This window comes from Apostichopus japonicus, chromosome 19, assembly GCF_037975245.1.
Source record: "Apostichopus japonicus isolate 1M-3 chromosome 19, ASM3797524v1, whole genome shotgun sequence".
NCBI lineage: Eukaryota > Metazoa > Echinodermata > Holothuroidea > Aspidochirotida > Stichopodidae > Apostichopus > Apostichopus japonicus.
In genome coordinates this window covers 22,966,841-22,983,276 of record NC_092579.1, presented here as the reverse complement: position 1 = coordinate 22,983,276, position 16,436 = coordinate 22,966,841, and the positions used below count along the sequence as shown (strand labels likewise).

The 16,436-nt window shown below is 35.1% G+C and overlaps 1 protein-coding gene across 1 annotated transcript in view; it reads left to right on the top strand.

Annotated features, from left to right (window-relative positions):
- LOC139960239 (uncharacterized) overlaps positions 1–16,436 on the top strand; it is a 150,678-nt gene that overhangs the window by 90,353 nt on the left and 43,889 nt on the right. Inside the window, exons 109-125 of the mRNA XM_071958438.1 lie at positions 66–182; positions 390–503; positions 784–900; positions 1,942–2,055; positions 3,351–3,473; positions 5,292–5,408; positions 6,914–7,030; positions 7,569–7,685; positions 8,874–8,990; positions 9,971–10,087; positions 10,766–10,882; positions 11,676–11,795; positions 12,214–12,330; positions 12,644–12,763; positions 13,345–13,458; positions 15,147–15,263; positions 16,011–16,235. Of these exons, the coding sequence (XP_071814539.1) occupies positions 66–182; positions 390–503; positions 784–900; positions 1,942–2,055; positions 3,351–3,473; positions 5,292–5,408; positions 6,914–7,030; positions 7,569–7,685; positions 8,874–8,990; positions 9,971–10,087; positions 10,766–10,882; positions 11,676–11,795; positions 12,214–12,330; positions 12,644–12,763; positions 13,345–13,458; positions 15,147–15,263; positions 16,011–16,235 (2,100 nt within the window). The remainder of the gene's footprint in view (positions 1–65; positions 183–389; positions 504–783; positions 901–1,941; positions 2,056–3,350; positions 3,474–5,291; positions 5,409–6,913; positions 7,031–7,568; positions 7,686–8,873; positions 8,991–9,970; positions 10,088–10,765; positions 10,883–11,675; positions 11,796–12,213; positions 12,331–12,643; positions 12,764–13,344; positions 13,459–15,146; positions 15,264–16,010; positions 16,236–16,436) is intronic.

The window sequence follows — 16,436 nt, the reverse complement described above, 5'->3', positions numbered from 1 at the left end:
CTGGACAAATGAAATGTTTCATAGGTTGTTTTCTACACTCCATCTTTGTATCCATTAATCCGTAGTCGTTAATCCCTGTGACGCTAATCCCTGTCTAAATGGTGCAGCATGCACACCCACTATTGGAGCTCAGTTCACATGTATTTGCTTAGATCGATTCATTGGCAATCTCTGTGGAGATGGTAATTTTCACTTTATTTGACCCTTAGCATTTTCAATCATTTGCACTTAATAACAAACAATTTCAAATCTTTCTATCTTTGGGGACCCTTTTTCTGAAACTCATTAAAAGCTTTCAGAATTTTCAAGGTTTTAGCCCTCCTTAATATTTTTGTATTTTATATTTGGTTCCATACAATTAACATTACATTGTTTCATTGTACCATCAGTCATTCCATGTAGCAGTGATCCTTGTCTAAATGGAGGGACTTGCATTGACCTAGGTCTCAGCGCTTTCTTTTGTCAGTGCCCTAGTGGCTTTGCAGGACAAACTTGTGAAACTGGTACGATATAAGTTAATTCTCTTTCTCTGACTTTGTTAAACAGTTGATAGAAAACTTGTTAATAATTTGTAACACTTCAAACTGGTAACTGTACCTGTTTTTAATAGTAAAAAAGTATCCCTTCTATGAAGCATATCTCTTGTTGAACTACATTGCATGTTCCATAAATTGTTACTCTCTTTGTTATATTCACAATATTTCACATACTTCACTGAAAATAGTTTTGAAGTTAACATAAATTTCATTGAGTGTCACTCATCATTCATCTATTAATCCACAGTCATTGATCCATGTGACACTAATCCCTGTATGAATGGAGCTACTTGCTCCTCTGTTGGTGGTCTTAACTTCATCTGTACCTGTCCTGATGGCTTTGAAGGAGATGTTTGTAATATAGGTATAGTTAATTTTCCTAACTAAAGTGACAGCTCTCCATGCTGATCTTCAGATATTCTCCCCAACAGCTATTTGTCTAGACTTTGTAGTTATGATGTTACACAATTGAAATTTGCTACAATATAAAAAGTTCTCTTTTAATGTCCCTTTGAAAACTATGATAGCAAACATCCTATCTTTATCTGAACATCTATGCTCTGTCACACTGATTATTCAGTATAAGTATTGTATCAATTTAGGAAGCATACTGATGCAACATTGTAACAGAAGAACTTAGAAGGATGGAAGAGTTGACTAAGACTAGCTTTTACTATTTGACTAAGTTTAATAGTTGACTAAGACTAGCTTTTTCATATACCTGTCTACTCTATGTCATTTGGCATATGCCTGTCAGAATGGATTTACAGGAGATCATTGTGCTATATGTATAGATCTTTTATTACGACAATCTTTTGTTAGTAAATTACAATTTTCCATTCCAACTTTGCTGAGACTTTGTTTCTCCTGCCGGTTAATCTTACCAAGTGTTAACCTAGTTGACCTGAATATTTATTCCTTCTGAGGGTACTGTAGGATGACATAGAGTGGACAGGGATATGTCACGTGACAGAGTGGACAGGTATATGCCACATGACATAGAGTGGACACAGTGGGCAGTGTCATTATTGTAGACTGAAACCAATGGATGAACAGACTGAACATATTAGAGGCTTAAGATATTCATACGCAATTCACTCATGCATGTTGAATTTATTAGACATTTACATCGGATATGTGAAATACAATTTTGTGTATTACGTTGATTTGTGAAGAGTTTCCTCTATTAACTTTAGATGAAGTTAATACTGTGTTTTCATATATGATATATATAATTGTCACTGAACCCATACGTCAAATAATTCCTACTATTAAATACAACTTAACCTTTCACAATTCATTATCATGATACAATTATGGTGCCAATGAACAGTTTCTCAATTAAATTGTTATTTATTTTATTGCTCAAACCATATATCAATATTTGTACTAATTCCATTTCTAGAAGTCAACCGTTGCGATTTACTACCATGTAACAATGGAGCCACTTGCATATCCCAGCCAGACTTTAACTTCCTCTGCATATGTATTGCAGGATTTGAAGGACCAACCTGTGATGGTATAATAATTCATTTCTTATTGGATAAAACTTTGAATGTTAGTGGAGTTGTCAGGGGGTAGTTCAAAGGCAATGGTTGTTTTGTTTAAGGTTGTCCTGTCATGGACAGCATATCCAATCAGATCAGATCAATCTATGGGTCCTTTCTTGGTTAGGCAATTGTGATGGCCTGTGGTGTTCCAAGTGGGGATTGAATGACTAAAATAAAGTAAAAAAATCATTCACTCCACCCGCCAAAATATTGACTTGCTGTATTTATTTGTTGATTTCATTGCAACCTGTGTACTACAGCAATACTTACTAACTTCTCAACATGCTTCCAGCCTTTCAAAATACTAGATTTGAGAGACTGGACTAATAGATAGGATAGACAAATAGACAGGACTAATCAGTGTGTAGCAACAACAATTTTCCTTATAAATCAATAACTGCCAAATTGAAATGGCAATCTGCATGACCATAAGGTTAAAAGTCAATCATACATACCATACACGATAAAGTAACTTCCAAGAATTAAGTGAACCCTCTGAATTGCCTATCACAAATTTTCGTTGTGATTAACAAAAGGAAATTTGACAGTTTATGGCAAAGAGGGGGAACTTCTTGTATCAGGGAAACCATTTTTTTCTTCAAAAGTTGAGGGAATGATGTCCCCTATATCGTTTGCACCACTGATCAGCTGCTCCTTATAACATTGTGAATATTTAGAGGAATGTACAAATGAGTATATGGCAGTATTTTAATAGTAAATAATAAAGTTTGTTGAACCTTAAGTACGACAGTCACTAGGGCTGGTTGTCCCACGAGATTGTCCTACCATACATAGTCAGCTCAGACAGGAGATCATAGTGAACTACCGTCCTTCGTCCCGACCGTATCGTTGCGTCCTGTCAATCAAAACTTTGCTCACTTTAATGGTATAATTTAACACTATTGTAGGAACACTACGTTACCATTGTAAGCTAATTATCTCATGTCAAATAAGGACAGAAAATGCTTTATTTTCATATTGTTTCTTTGTTTTTTGCCATTTTCCTTTCTTCCTGTTTTCAAAGAAATGTTGATAGCTTGAAAAGATTGGAAAACAGAGTGATAAAGCAGAAATGCAGAGAAATTTTCACAGTCACACTGGATATTTTCATAGCTACTCATTTGTAGTTCCCCACTCTCATATTAAGTGAACATTCGTTACTCTTTGTTGCTGTTCCATATTTTTACTTGAACTTTTGAAGAAAAGAGAAAGAGAGAAAAAATAGGTTTCACTGTAGACATTCCTATAACTTATATTTTATCAGAGGTGATGTCCCCATGTGATCCAAATCCTTGTCTTAATGAAGCTGTTTGCTTCCAGTCATCTCTGGATTTGGCCATCTTCTGCTCCTGCAATGCTGGATTCACCGGTCAATTCTGTGAGATGGGTAAGAGCTTTATAACCTTTATTACCATTTCTAATCATTTCATACATTTCCTTGACAGATTGATCCATTTAAATGTAACCAAATGAAACTTACTAGATAGATGGTGGTGAAGGGATCATTCTACCCCCCCCCCCCATGTATTCTCATCCTCTTCAGGATAAGATAATATTCAAATGTCTGTCAGGTGTACCAAATTTTTCCATTCGTGTAGCGAAAGTACTTTTCAAGAGTAAATCTACATCACACATGCAGGAATTTCTCTCCAATGAACTTTAGATGGCTTGGTATCTCATGATTTTTACAAAACCTCTTTGATATTCTCTTTTAGTGAAACTGTTTGGATTTTTGGGGGAGTTAATTTCTGGCCAACTTTAAAAATCACAGAGGAATTAAAACGACTATGATTAAAGACTTTCATATTCTCTATAAGTGAAGCTGTTTGGATTTGGAGGAAAAAAAAGAAAACAGAAGGAAAATAATGCATGACTCATACAATTTGGAATGAACAGAATGCATGGCCCATACAATTTCAAATGAAAAGAATGCAGGGCTCATACAATTTGGAATGAAAGAATGCATGGCCCATACAATTTGGAATGAAAAAATTGCATGTCCCATACAATTTTGAATGAAAAGAATGCATGGCCCATACAATTTAGAATGGAAAGAATGCATGACTCATACAATTTAGAATGAAAAAAATGCATGTCCCATACAATTTTGAATGAAAAGAATGCAGGGCCCATACAATTTAGAATGGAAAGAATGCATGACTCATACAATTTAGAATGAACAGAATGCATGGCCCATACAATTTGGAATGAAAAAATTGCATGTCCCATACAATTTTGAATGAAAAGAATGCAGGGCTCATACAATTTAGAATGAAAAGAATGCATGGCCCATACAATGAAAAGAATGCATGGTCCATACAGTTTTGGTACAAAACATATAATATCTTCTGAAAAAAATTAGGAGAAGAACAGATGTAGATGCTGACACAAAATGAAAGCTGAAAAATATGCCACCATTTTTCATAAAACACTCATAATGAAAGGAAATTTTTACCAAATGGGAGGGGGGCTGGGGGGGTGTGGCACATTTTTTTAAACTCTTCTCCTTAAAATGCATAATTTGAAATCCACATTGTGAATCGGACTTCCTTCTTCCCACTTCTGGCTCAATTCCCGAAAATTTGGAGGTTTGGGCATGAAAAGTATTAATTGACTGCTTTAAAACCTAGGTGACAGTTTTAAACATTGCATCGCAAATTATTACAAAATTAGAGGGCCTCTTGTTTAGATCCTGGTATAATCCTGTTGGGAAATTCAAGCCCTGTAACTATCATCTAGATGAGAAATTGACATAGAGACATAGGTAATTACCTGAACGTTCAGGAATATGAGAGCCGTGAAATGTGCTTATTTCCTTTTAACAAAATTCTTTCTGGGTCTTGAAAACTTTTCCAACTACTAAATATTGACTGCATTATATTGCAATATATTATACTTCAAGCCATTGTCACATGTTTACTCCTTACCTGATTATCTTTGTTTCTTTTTTCTTTCTTTCTTTCCCTCTAATTTTAGTTTTCTTATTCCCTTTTCTATTTCAAATTTTTTATCTTCTAATTTTGTCTGAACAATTAGATGGTTTGAGATTAAATTTTGATATTTTTACCTTCTAATGTATCCATGGGTATGTTTCTCTGTTTTTATATATGAGGCTTCCCAAGATGCATTTGGACAGCACAAAGGAAGATATTGTTATCATCATCATCATTACTATCATTACTATCGATATTTAATGTTTTCATAGCAATTAGCCCATGTGACTCCAGTCCTTGCACCAATGGAGGTACCTGTGAAGCAACAGCCAATGAAGGTTTTGTTTGTCTCTGTCTACCCCAATTTACGGGTGAAACGTGCGCAAATAGTAAGTGGATTTAAAAAAAAACAAAAAAAACAACAACAGTGGATATTATGACTTATCTCGGGACAAACCCGAGATATTCATAATTCATGATGTTTAATATTTATTGAAATTAATATTAATTGGATTTAAAGCGGTGCTGACAAGAATACATTTACAGTTCCATCTAAAATTGAAATACATTGACATTGCAAATGTCAGGACGACAACTACAAAGTTTACTTTGCATGAAAATCATATAAACTGCAATTTTACATGAAGAAAGTTTAAATACAGAGAGACAACAGCAGAAAGGGGAGGAAAGCGCAGGGAAGGAAAGGGAGTCTGAAGCAAAGAGGGACAATGTTTTCTGACAAATTTGACTTTATCATTACACTATTTACTGATCTATTTGTACTCTTCATTTATAATAATTTAACATTCTTCTACTTACATGTATCTCATTCCATAATTTAACTTGGTTTGAATACTTTTCTGCAATGGTGTAAGGTTTATTTAACATTGTAAGTCCAACGTCCAACCAATTGCTCTATATAGTCTGCCATTATGATTGTAATATTTTAATCCAAACTCTGTGCTTGACTTACCTGCTTTTTTTCAGGGGATTTTTTTTGGAAGGGGAGGGCTGGGCTTTATCTATTCTTTCAATGCTGAGGTTTCTCTGCTGCAAGCTGCTTTGCTTTTGTTTGAGTTTCAAAGAGAAGTTGTCTTGTCTAATTAATTATTGAAAGGAAGACCAAACATCATTTACTAGTTAAGATTCAATAGAAGAAAGACTAGTGAATAATTCAAATGATTTAAAAAAAGCTAGCAAAACATTTCAATTTGTCTCATTCTGTCACAAACTCTTTGTCTGAATTTCGTAAGATTTAATTCCTTGAGAGATCAACTACAACTTGATGAAACAAATCAATAGAATGATTACATTGCTTTAAAGTTGAAGTCTTTAAATCATATTTATAGGGACAAAATCCTTTGAAAATGTTGAAACTGTTGTAAAGTATCACATTTTGGAAGCTTTTTTTGCTGATCTTGTGCAAGCATATATTAAGAGCAAACATATATATAGAGATATTAAGAGCCGGTGATTTGTGAAAACTTGACTGACAAATTGTTTAAGTTTAGTGCTACTCATAATATATTATGAATGGGAACCTTTAATACCCCAGCTATGCAGTTTCTGTAGATGTACAGGATATGTCATCTTTAGGGGATACATCAAAGCAAAGGATATGTAATTATTATGCATATCTTCCAAATCTTTACTGACATATATTCTTGGCTCTAATATTTTGATTGCAGCAACTTTATCCTGCTGTGCAGTTTGCATATTTCTTTTTTGGTGATAGAAAGTTTGCTTTACCTCATATCTATAAATGATATATCATCTGCAGGTGATAAAAACATGAATCCAAAGGATATGCTTAGCTGCTGCTGCTATATATAGCTGTACAATATTCTCATTTTTTATCTTCTGCAATGCTTCTAAACTTTAATCTTGCTTTTAGTCATCAATCCATGCGATTCCAACCCTTGCCTTAACGGTGCCACCTGTTTTCCATTACTCGGAAGTGGCTTCTTCTGTGATTGCCCTCTTGGGTTTGAAGGAGAAAATTGTCAGAATGGTAAATACATATTAAATTTTAAGTAAATTCTTGTTATAACAAAAAAGTCACTTTTCATGGTTAGTTTGCATTTCCAGTGCCTCAATTGACATTAAAACATCCATATACTAGCTGGAAAATACAATATGTCATTTAATATTGAAGCATATTTTTGATATAATGCTAGACATTTAATGTAGGAAGAAACTGGGTGGTATAAAAGTGCTTAAGATTTACTATTGTAATATTGTTTGTACTATTAATCAATTAGAAACAAAACAAGTAAGGAATGAAATTATCGTAATCATAAAGATCAGAGCTGGTGTACAAGAAAGTTGATGTTAAATGACCTGTATAATCCTTTCCAGGATTTTACCTGAACTATTGAAAATGAATACAAAATTATCCAAATTGCACATGCCACATAAATTCTACACTTGACTTTTCTCATCTGTAGTTATTTTTTAGTCACCATCGCAGTCTGCTTTTACAAACTTGCATGCCCTTTTGCCTTCCAATTCTTTACTTTAAAAGTACTGTTGAATATTTCTTTTCATAGTGTTAAATCCATGTGACTCAGAGCCCTGTCAGAATGATGCAACATGTATGCCTGGTACAGGCCTCAACTTCATGTGCATCTGTCCTCAAGGATTTGATGGAGACAATTGTCAAACTGGTACAGCCTTTCCTCATTAATAACAATGTCCCTTGAATACTCTCAGCAGGAATAATAAGTTGAAGCAGTTGGTTGCATTTTCTGCTATGAATAGAGATGTCCTACTTTTAATTTGTGATTCACTCGCTTAATCCAGGAAGTTCTACAAGAACCTTCAAGATTGTAGAACGTGCAATGATATGTCCAAATGATATGTAGCATCTCCCTTCCATTCCCCCACCCCCCTCCTGGACAAATTTTTCTCACCAGTTCAAGGAACATGCCATACCAATTGTTCTGAAATTGTAGGCTGGTATGAAGTTGTATTCTGACTGTTTCTTGTGACTCTAAAGAAAATAACTTTGTTACCTTGGAAATGCAACCAGCTGCTTTTTAAGTATTTCCAGAGTAAAGATAAACTTTCTAGCACTTTATTCTATTCTTTGTAGATCAAAGTTGGGGGGGGGGGGGGGGAAGCGGAGGAGGACTTTGTGTTGGATACTACTTGCACTCATTTAGGATATTTCAAATTCTACATTTCCAGTTATTATCTTACGCTTGATATAACCAGAAAAGGTGGCACAGGTTGTGGTAAGGGGAAAGTTTTAGGGGAGGGGAAGGCTTTGGGGAGGGGGGGGGGAAACATTGAGTAGGATGGTGCTTTTCTGAAATAACTATAAGGGACTATAAAGATAAGAGATTACAGAAATTGCAAAATCTTTTAAAATTATCATTTCCTTTATTTCTTCACCATACATAAATATAAGATTAATATTAAGAAAAGCTGTTCAAAGCAGACTGATAACTTCATCCAATTGTCATTTTGTGTAATTCCTCAATATCTTTGAGTGTAGTTTGACAATTCTTTACTACTTTTACTTGTGTCATTTTGCAAGTTATCAGTTGTTTAATTGGTTGACATGCCAAGCTAACCTTGCCAACCTAAAAGTTGCTTTTATTTCTAGCTTGCACAGAGCATCTTGTTTTGCCTCATATGTCAGAAATGGTTTGCAACGTCTTTACAGATTTTCTTCTATTTTCCTGCTAGAATCAGAAAAAAGAAATGTTGTTTGTCAAGATTTTGGCCAAAACAAGATGTTTTTGAATGTTTTATTGTTTTTTCAAATCTTGCAACTTTCTTAAAAGCTTGCTTGCCTCTGCTGCTACTTTAACTATTGCTTTGATATTTATTTCCATCGCTTGCAATAGGACCAATCGCATGCGACCCAAACCCATGTCTCAACGGAGCATCATGCTTCTTTGATCTGACGGGATCTTACATCTGTGTTTGTCTGCAGGGTTTTACTGGGAACAATTGTGAAACTGGTACTACTAATTAATCTACATCTTTCTGTACATATTTATCTTTAAGTATTGACTTTAAGCACTTAATGACATTGTTTGTACACATCAATGATATTTAATTTTTGCTGTCAGTTTTGTTCTCTCTATAACCTCACTTAAATTGCAATAAATTTTAAAGTTTGATACAATCAGACAAGCTGACAGACATGAAAGACTATAGATAGTTGACACAATTAACTGATCTTGGTGACTTAAATTTTTAGTTGTAAAAACATGCCGCTCCACATAATATTATAATTTTGTCCGGTGACTTTTCATGAGATACGGTCACTCTTGAAAGACATTAAGTATTTATTAACATTCTTATATCAAGTAATTTATATTTCTTTCTCTTAGGGGTATCATTCATTTGATTTGTACAATACTTGAATGAATTTTACTTGATTCATAGTGTGTTACTCATAGGCCTATTGTAAATAAATTAATTGTGTATAGTATATTTCACAGTTCATACTGTGAGCGATTCATTCTGCTTTAATACAAGTTTAATACATTGACTAGTCAAAGTTCATTGTAAAATTATCGTCACAGTTTATGCTGTAAACCAGCTGTTTGCAAACTGACGGGCAGGCTTCAACATTGGGTTGCCATAAAAAAAAAAATCTGGTGGTTTGCAGGACTTTCCAAACGTCAGAATATATGTCTAGTGTTTTTCAAGCTTGCTGACGTCCATAGTCCAAAGCTAGCTTTAATGCAAATTGAGCATAAATTCTTATGGGTGGGGACCTGGTGGGTCATCAATTCTGGGGGTTGGGGGCCTGGTGGGTCATTAATTCTGAGGGTTGGGGGACTGGTGGGTCATGTCTCAGTCAATATGAAACATGAACTTATTTGGCACTCCCTAAAACTTTGCAGACTACTGGTGTTAAAGCAAACTTTCGTTTTCTTGTACGACTATACTATTTGTTAAACGACCATCTCGCCTGTTTACTCCTGTAAAGATATTAACCCATGTGTTGACCAGCCTTGTGAAAATGGTGCAATTTGTGAGCGAGGAACAGGATCGAACTTCACATGTACCTGTCTAGCTGGATTCTTTGGAGACTTATGTCAATTTGGTACATAAATTTATATATCTTTGTATATTTTTTTCTTGATTTATTTTTGTATCTTTATAGTTCATACGATGTTTATATCTCATTTTAAAGAAACATTTTGTGTCTTTGTCTGCTGGTCAATAGTAGATGCTAGCTGCAACTTGAACGTATTCAGAGCTGTTCCTTGAATATTTGATGTTCACTCTGCATATTCTTCAGTAAAAAAAGATTTAGTCATTCCTTGAAATGTGTGTTTCCTTACTTCTGTTACTTTACATTTCATTGACTTACATTATTTTACAAAAATGGAGATTGTTTTCAAATTTAACAGAGAATGGACCATGGCAATATGTTGTATGAAGTTCTATCTGTGAACTTTTCTTTGGCTTGTTAAATATTTCCAAAGCAAAAAAAAGCAATTGTAGGGTAATCCCCACCAGGCCACTCCCTACCAGACCCCTCCCCCCTCACATTGTGTGGATTCAGGAGATGAATACAATCTATGTTACATGTTTCTAAATGATCTCATTTGAATATCTTACAAATTCCTTTCTTTCACAGAGATGTGATGCTTGCTATCTTTTCTTCCTCTCTTTACTGTATTAGTCTTTTTATTAATTCAAGTTTTAAGCTAGACTTGGTATTGACATTGGCATTGGTAATGGTTTATATATATCTCTCTTTCTTTTTTGTTTTCAGAAATTGATCCTTGTAGTCTTTTGCCGTGTCAAAATGGAGCAACCTGTCAGAGATTAACCGGATTTGAATATATTTGCCAATGTCCTCCTGGATTTAGTGGCACCGACTGTGACATCGGTATGTTCCGTATACTTTACCTTGTGAATTTCATCCAAAATGATGTACGGCGGTGTACGATAACTTTGCCAGTCCCCTGTTAAACTCTGCACACTGTGATCATACATATGTAGCTGCACTGATAGAGACCATTGTATTGGACGTGTTTGTTTGTAGGTCAAATAGTAATCACTCTTTTTCCAGTCTCGATTGTAATCTGCAAAGCCCTTACAAAAACGGCCAAAATTGCCGCATTGAAATGAGGAAAACGTAAATTTTGTATTTCGCGACACTTTCGTGAATAATCTCACCGGTTTAGCCAAATTATGCGGTGAAACTTCAACGCCTGCTCAAAAAATTAGGGAAGTAGTTACATGCTTCGAGCAGGTTTGAATCCAGACTGTTACAAATGAAACCCTGTCTCTAATTCTGGTGAAATCTGATCAAACCACCACTGAAATCATGTAGCAGTTGAAGAAGAGAACTTAACCCGGAGCGGAAAACCAGCGAGATCATCATTACCGTTGTACTTTAAAAGAATGTTAATGCCCTTATTATGGTGAAGTTACCGTAAACCTTTTCTATGGCTTAAGTAGTTTGCTTTAGTGGAGGAGTATATTGTAAAGTAGATATATAGATATGTGTGCATTCAATAAGTCAGGGGGATGAAGCCAGGACAAGTGGAGTACTCATGGTCAATGTTTAGAATGGTACCAAAGGGTACCAGCTAATTCTAAGATTATCCATGTATAAGATGATGTGCAATGTTAGTATGCATTACTGAATATCCTATTCTTTCTATTTATTTCATCAGCTGCAAGTCCTTGTGATGTTAACCCTTGCATGAACAATGCCAGTTGCTTCCGTTCAGATAATGACTTTGTCTTCATCTGTGCCTGTCCAGAAGGTTATACAGGAAACCTGTGTGAACAAGGTAAATTCTTTGTTCATATTGATTGAGACTGTCAAAGGAAATTACACCATTTTTATTCCCTTAGAATTCAGGTGATATTTTGTTATTGTCTGATATTTGTTTGTCTCCCCCCCCCCCCAAATGCTCTGGAGGACTCAAATGAAATATGAACATGAACTTAGCTTCTTGTTGAGTTTCCTCAAAAGTCTATTTCCTATCTTGCACCATTTGAATGTTCTTTAAATTACTGGTTTGATTAAATAGTATGTTAGAAAACTCAAACAGAAATTTCCAAAACTCAGGTTTTGTATTAAAGTCGTTATAACAAAGAACTTACATAGGCAATTTACGTATCTATGGTGTGTGTATAGTCTATTGATTAATATCAAGTTTCTTATTTTTATTTAAAAATGAATTTGTTTTGAATACTTTCCTACAGCTATTGGATTGTGTGCCACTCAACCATGCATGAATGGAGCTACCTGTTTACAACTCGATGATATAAATTTCCAGTGTGTGTGTCCTATTGGGTTCGCAGGGAGCGTTTGTGAAACAGGTATGACAAACCCAAATTTTTAGGTCCATATTTTGGAAGGCTGTGGATGGAGGGAGGGGAAGAGATGGGGAAACATGGAAGAGGATCAAAATATTAGATATGATCTGGATTTGTAAGAGCCCAATTCTTTGTCTTTGTTGCTAACATGTTCAGAAAGTATTTTCAAAGTGAGTTAAAATGCAATATAAATATTTCTTTGAAATGTGAGCCGATATTGTACGACATTTGGTCTAATTTCCATTTTCGGCGAATCTGGAAGCTACTGTGAGCATCATTATCCTTGTTTATTTTTCTTATAATTTTATCTTCACAGCATTAAATCCATGTACTTCATCACCATGTCTGAATGAAGGTGTTTGTGTACCAGCTATCGAAACTTTCTCATTTTCTTGCTTTTGCCGAGACGGCTTTGAAGGAGAATTCTGCCAAATTCGTGAGTGTTTCATATCAGTCATTGATAATATCTGTGGAGAACAGCGTAAGTCTTTTAATTATTGTAGTGCGTGTGTGCGCTACAATATTGGGATTTCTAGCACGCTCCATCATCTATATGGCTAGCTGGTGAATGCCAGCTGAACAAACACTCTTCATAACAATCTCAAATTCACAGGTCGACTACGCAGGAAAATATCCATACTCAGATTTGCAAATAATTGTGGCGACGAACAGTTAAATTATGCACCCGTAAATATAATAGATCTCCTTGAGTAACATACTACTTCAAAACAATATGTAAATTTGTTTTTCTACACCAAGGATATATGTTGACTGTATCTGAGGGGGAAAAAAACATTATCATGTATTTCAAGTTTTTGTCTAAGTTTGATCCTCACTTAACAGTCTTTTCTCTTATCATTTTACAAAAACATGTTTTATGGTTATGCAGGGTTATTGTATCTTTTTGTAATTTATATGCATATTCATAGGATTATTATATCTTTTTGTCATAAATATGCATATTCATAGAGTTTCTTGAAATATAAGCTTCTTTTTTTCTCTATATTGTTTTGATAGCAATCAATCCTTGTTTGTCATCCCCATGTGAGAATGGAGCTACTTGTGTTCAAATGCCCACAGGCTTCCAATGTCTTTGTCTTGATGGTTATGTAGGAAACCTCTGTCAAACTGGTAAGAAATTGTATAACTTGGCTGCCACAACTTGTGGCACTCAGGTGGCAACTTTATACATCACAAGTTTAAAAGCTTGCTTGTACCAGGTATTAAAAATACCAGCCGTGGGGGAATCTCTAAAAAATATCTTTTGAATACTTTTAGTTATTAATAGGTTTTTAATTTTTTTTTATTTGTTGAAATTATCATTCAACTCTGTGTGGTATGTCTTTTGTATAATGTAAGTGATAATCGTATTGACACAAATGCAACTCGGAAGGCGCCTTTCAACTTTTATACTGAGGTGAGCATCATTTCTCTTTATATTTTAAACACTGGAATAACATCAGTACAGTTTGTAGCCTATTTTTGTTGTTGTATCTTCCATCTGTAACATAGATTAGGCTTAAGACTTAGTAGTGAGAGTGTTTGTTAGTAAAGGGCTCATGCATGGTTAATCATTCTTGCTGGCCTGTTTTTAACTTACTTTGTATTTATAATATACTATTGCTATATGTTTGCCCTAAAATTCTACCCTCTAGCAATATATATATCTGAATACATTTTACAAGTATTAGCAAGACTTTAATTTATTCCAGCAAATTACACAATTTCTATCAACAATGCTAGTATTTATCGGTCACTTTTGGGGACAGAAAAAGTACAAGCACGAATTTGCAATTGATGCTTGGATTTGTAGTTTGTATTCGGTGGCATTGTTATCTGGCTATCCTCATATTTGTGATGAGTTGATTGTTCAGTTGATTTTGCCTCGCATTTAGTTAATTAATGATGCTTCCTGACATAGAATCGTAATAGATTAGTTTAAAGAGTGGTAGAGTTAGCCTGTGAATAGGTCCACCTTAGTCTAGAACAGATCATGGTACAACTGTGGCATGGTGTATGTGAAAACTGTAATTTTGTAGTTAATAATGGAAGTACAGATTGTTTACTACAGGCGATTGCCATGGATAATCTTAGCTAGGCTTACAATACTAACTACTACAGTGGCCTAAGCAAGGGGAGTGGGAGGAGATGGGGTTGGGTCATAGGGGAAGCATATTTTACAATAGCCTATTACATTTGCTTTGTAACCCTATATTTATGTCCAGAATGATGAACCCTTAAGAGAGTTAAATTAACCCGGTCGCTTTATTCCAATTTGGCAATTAGACCCTTTTTGTCTCCTCTTTCCCGGGTTGTGCTAAACATGGAAATATTGCAAGTAATATAATAAGTATAAGTGTAAGTTGATATATTTGTTTTGAATAAAATATTAGTGAATAGGTTTATTGTTGTTGAGTTCCATTTTGTATTTTGTGGGTGGGGGCAGGCAGGGAATCTGAGGAGGAAGGTCCATCCCTCACTGGCCCAGCGTACCCGTTCTGGTTACACCACTGCTAATAGCTAAGTGATTCAATAGGCTGTTTTCCTCTGCCACACTATAAATATGCCTAACAGTCTGACATGTGTGTAATAGTTATGCCTAGTAGACAAGTGCAAAGATTACTAGCTAGTGTAAGACTACAGTTCTATCACATAGGCTATTTATTTTTTATTGCAAAAAAAAGATCCCTAGTGCTCTTTGCAATGCCCTGTTTTAGGATTTTAACTTTCTATATTATTATTATGATTCTTCTTGATTCTTTCAAGATTTTTGACATATCATTAAAGGCTATTTTGGTGTTGTTACTTTGTTTTTGTAGCCATTAATCTTTGCTTGACATTACCATGTCTGAATGGAGGCACTTGTACCTTCACCGGACCCAATACATTCAACTGTATGTGTCTGACTGGTTTTGATGGGCTCACGTGTCAAACAGGTAAGGAGTACTATTTCAGTACCTGGTTTTGTTCTTTTTTATATATCTAAAAAAATTGTACCTCTTCTTGTACTAAAAATCTATAGATCTATCTATTTCTATAGTAGATCAAGTCTCTAGTATCCAGTCTCTAGTATCCAGTCTCTAGTATCCAGTCTATAGTATACTGTCTCTGGTAAACAGTCTCTAGTATCCAGTCTATAGTATCCAGTTTCTGGTAAACAGTCTCTACTATCCAGTTTCTACTATCCAGTCTCTAGTATCCAGTCTATAGTATCCAGTCTCTGGTAAACAGTCTCTACTATCCAGTTTCTACTATCCAGTCTCTAGTATCCAGTCTATAGTATACAGTCTCTGGTAAACAGTTTCTACTATCCAGGCTCTAGTATACAGTCTCTAGTATCCAGTCTATAGTATCCAGTCTATAGTATCCAGTCTCTGGTAAACAGTCTCTACTATCCAGTTTCTACTATCCAGTCTATAGTATACAGTCTCTGGTAAACAGTTTCTACTATCCAATCTCTAGTATACAGTCTCTAGTATCCAGTCTATAGTATCCAGTCTATAGTATCCTGTCTCTAGTATCAAGTTTCTAGTATCAAGTTTCTACTATCCAGTGTATGGATCAGGCACAATGTCAGAACTCTTTGTACATCAATCAAGGTGACAGATCTCAGAAATCATCAGCTCTTCTGTTAACAGTATGTTGTACTGTCATTAATCGTAAATACTTTCTTTGCCTTGCAGACACCAGAGTTTGTGCAGATAATCCCTGTGAGCCTAATGGGGTCTGCACCTCTCTGGACAATACGTTTGAATGTACATGTTTTGCTGGTTACATCGGTCCCACCTGTAGTATCCTGAACTTCTGTTCTAATGCTCCATGTTTCAATGGTGGAACATGTACTAACCTCGAGACAATGGCTTCATGTCAGTGTACTGACAGGTACACTGGCTCACAATGTGAAATCGGTAAGCCCAGTCATGTCTTTATTTTATCTTCCCCTTGTCATTCCCTCCCCCCCTCCATCCCCATTTTTAAATTTTCAAATAATTTTCTGTATCTACCTACTAAATTAACATTTGACCATTCACAAGTGACCTGTTCTCCTTCCAGTAATGGAGATAAGGATATTTTGGTCTCAAATTTTTGTATCTTTTGTGCGAACTTCA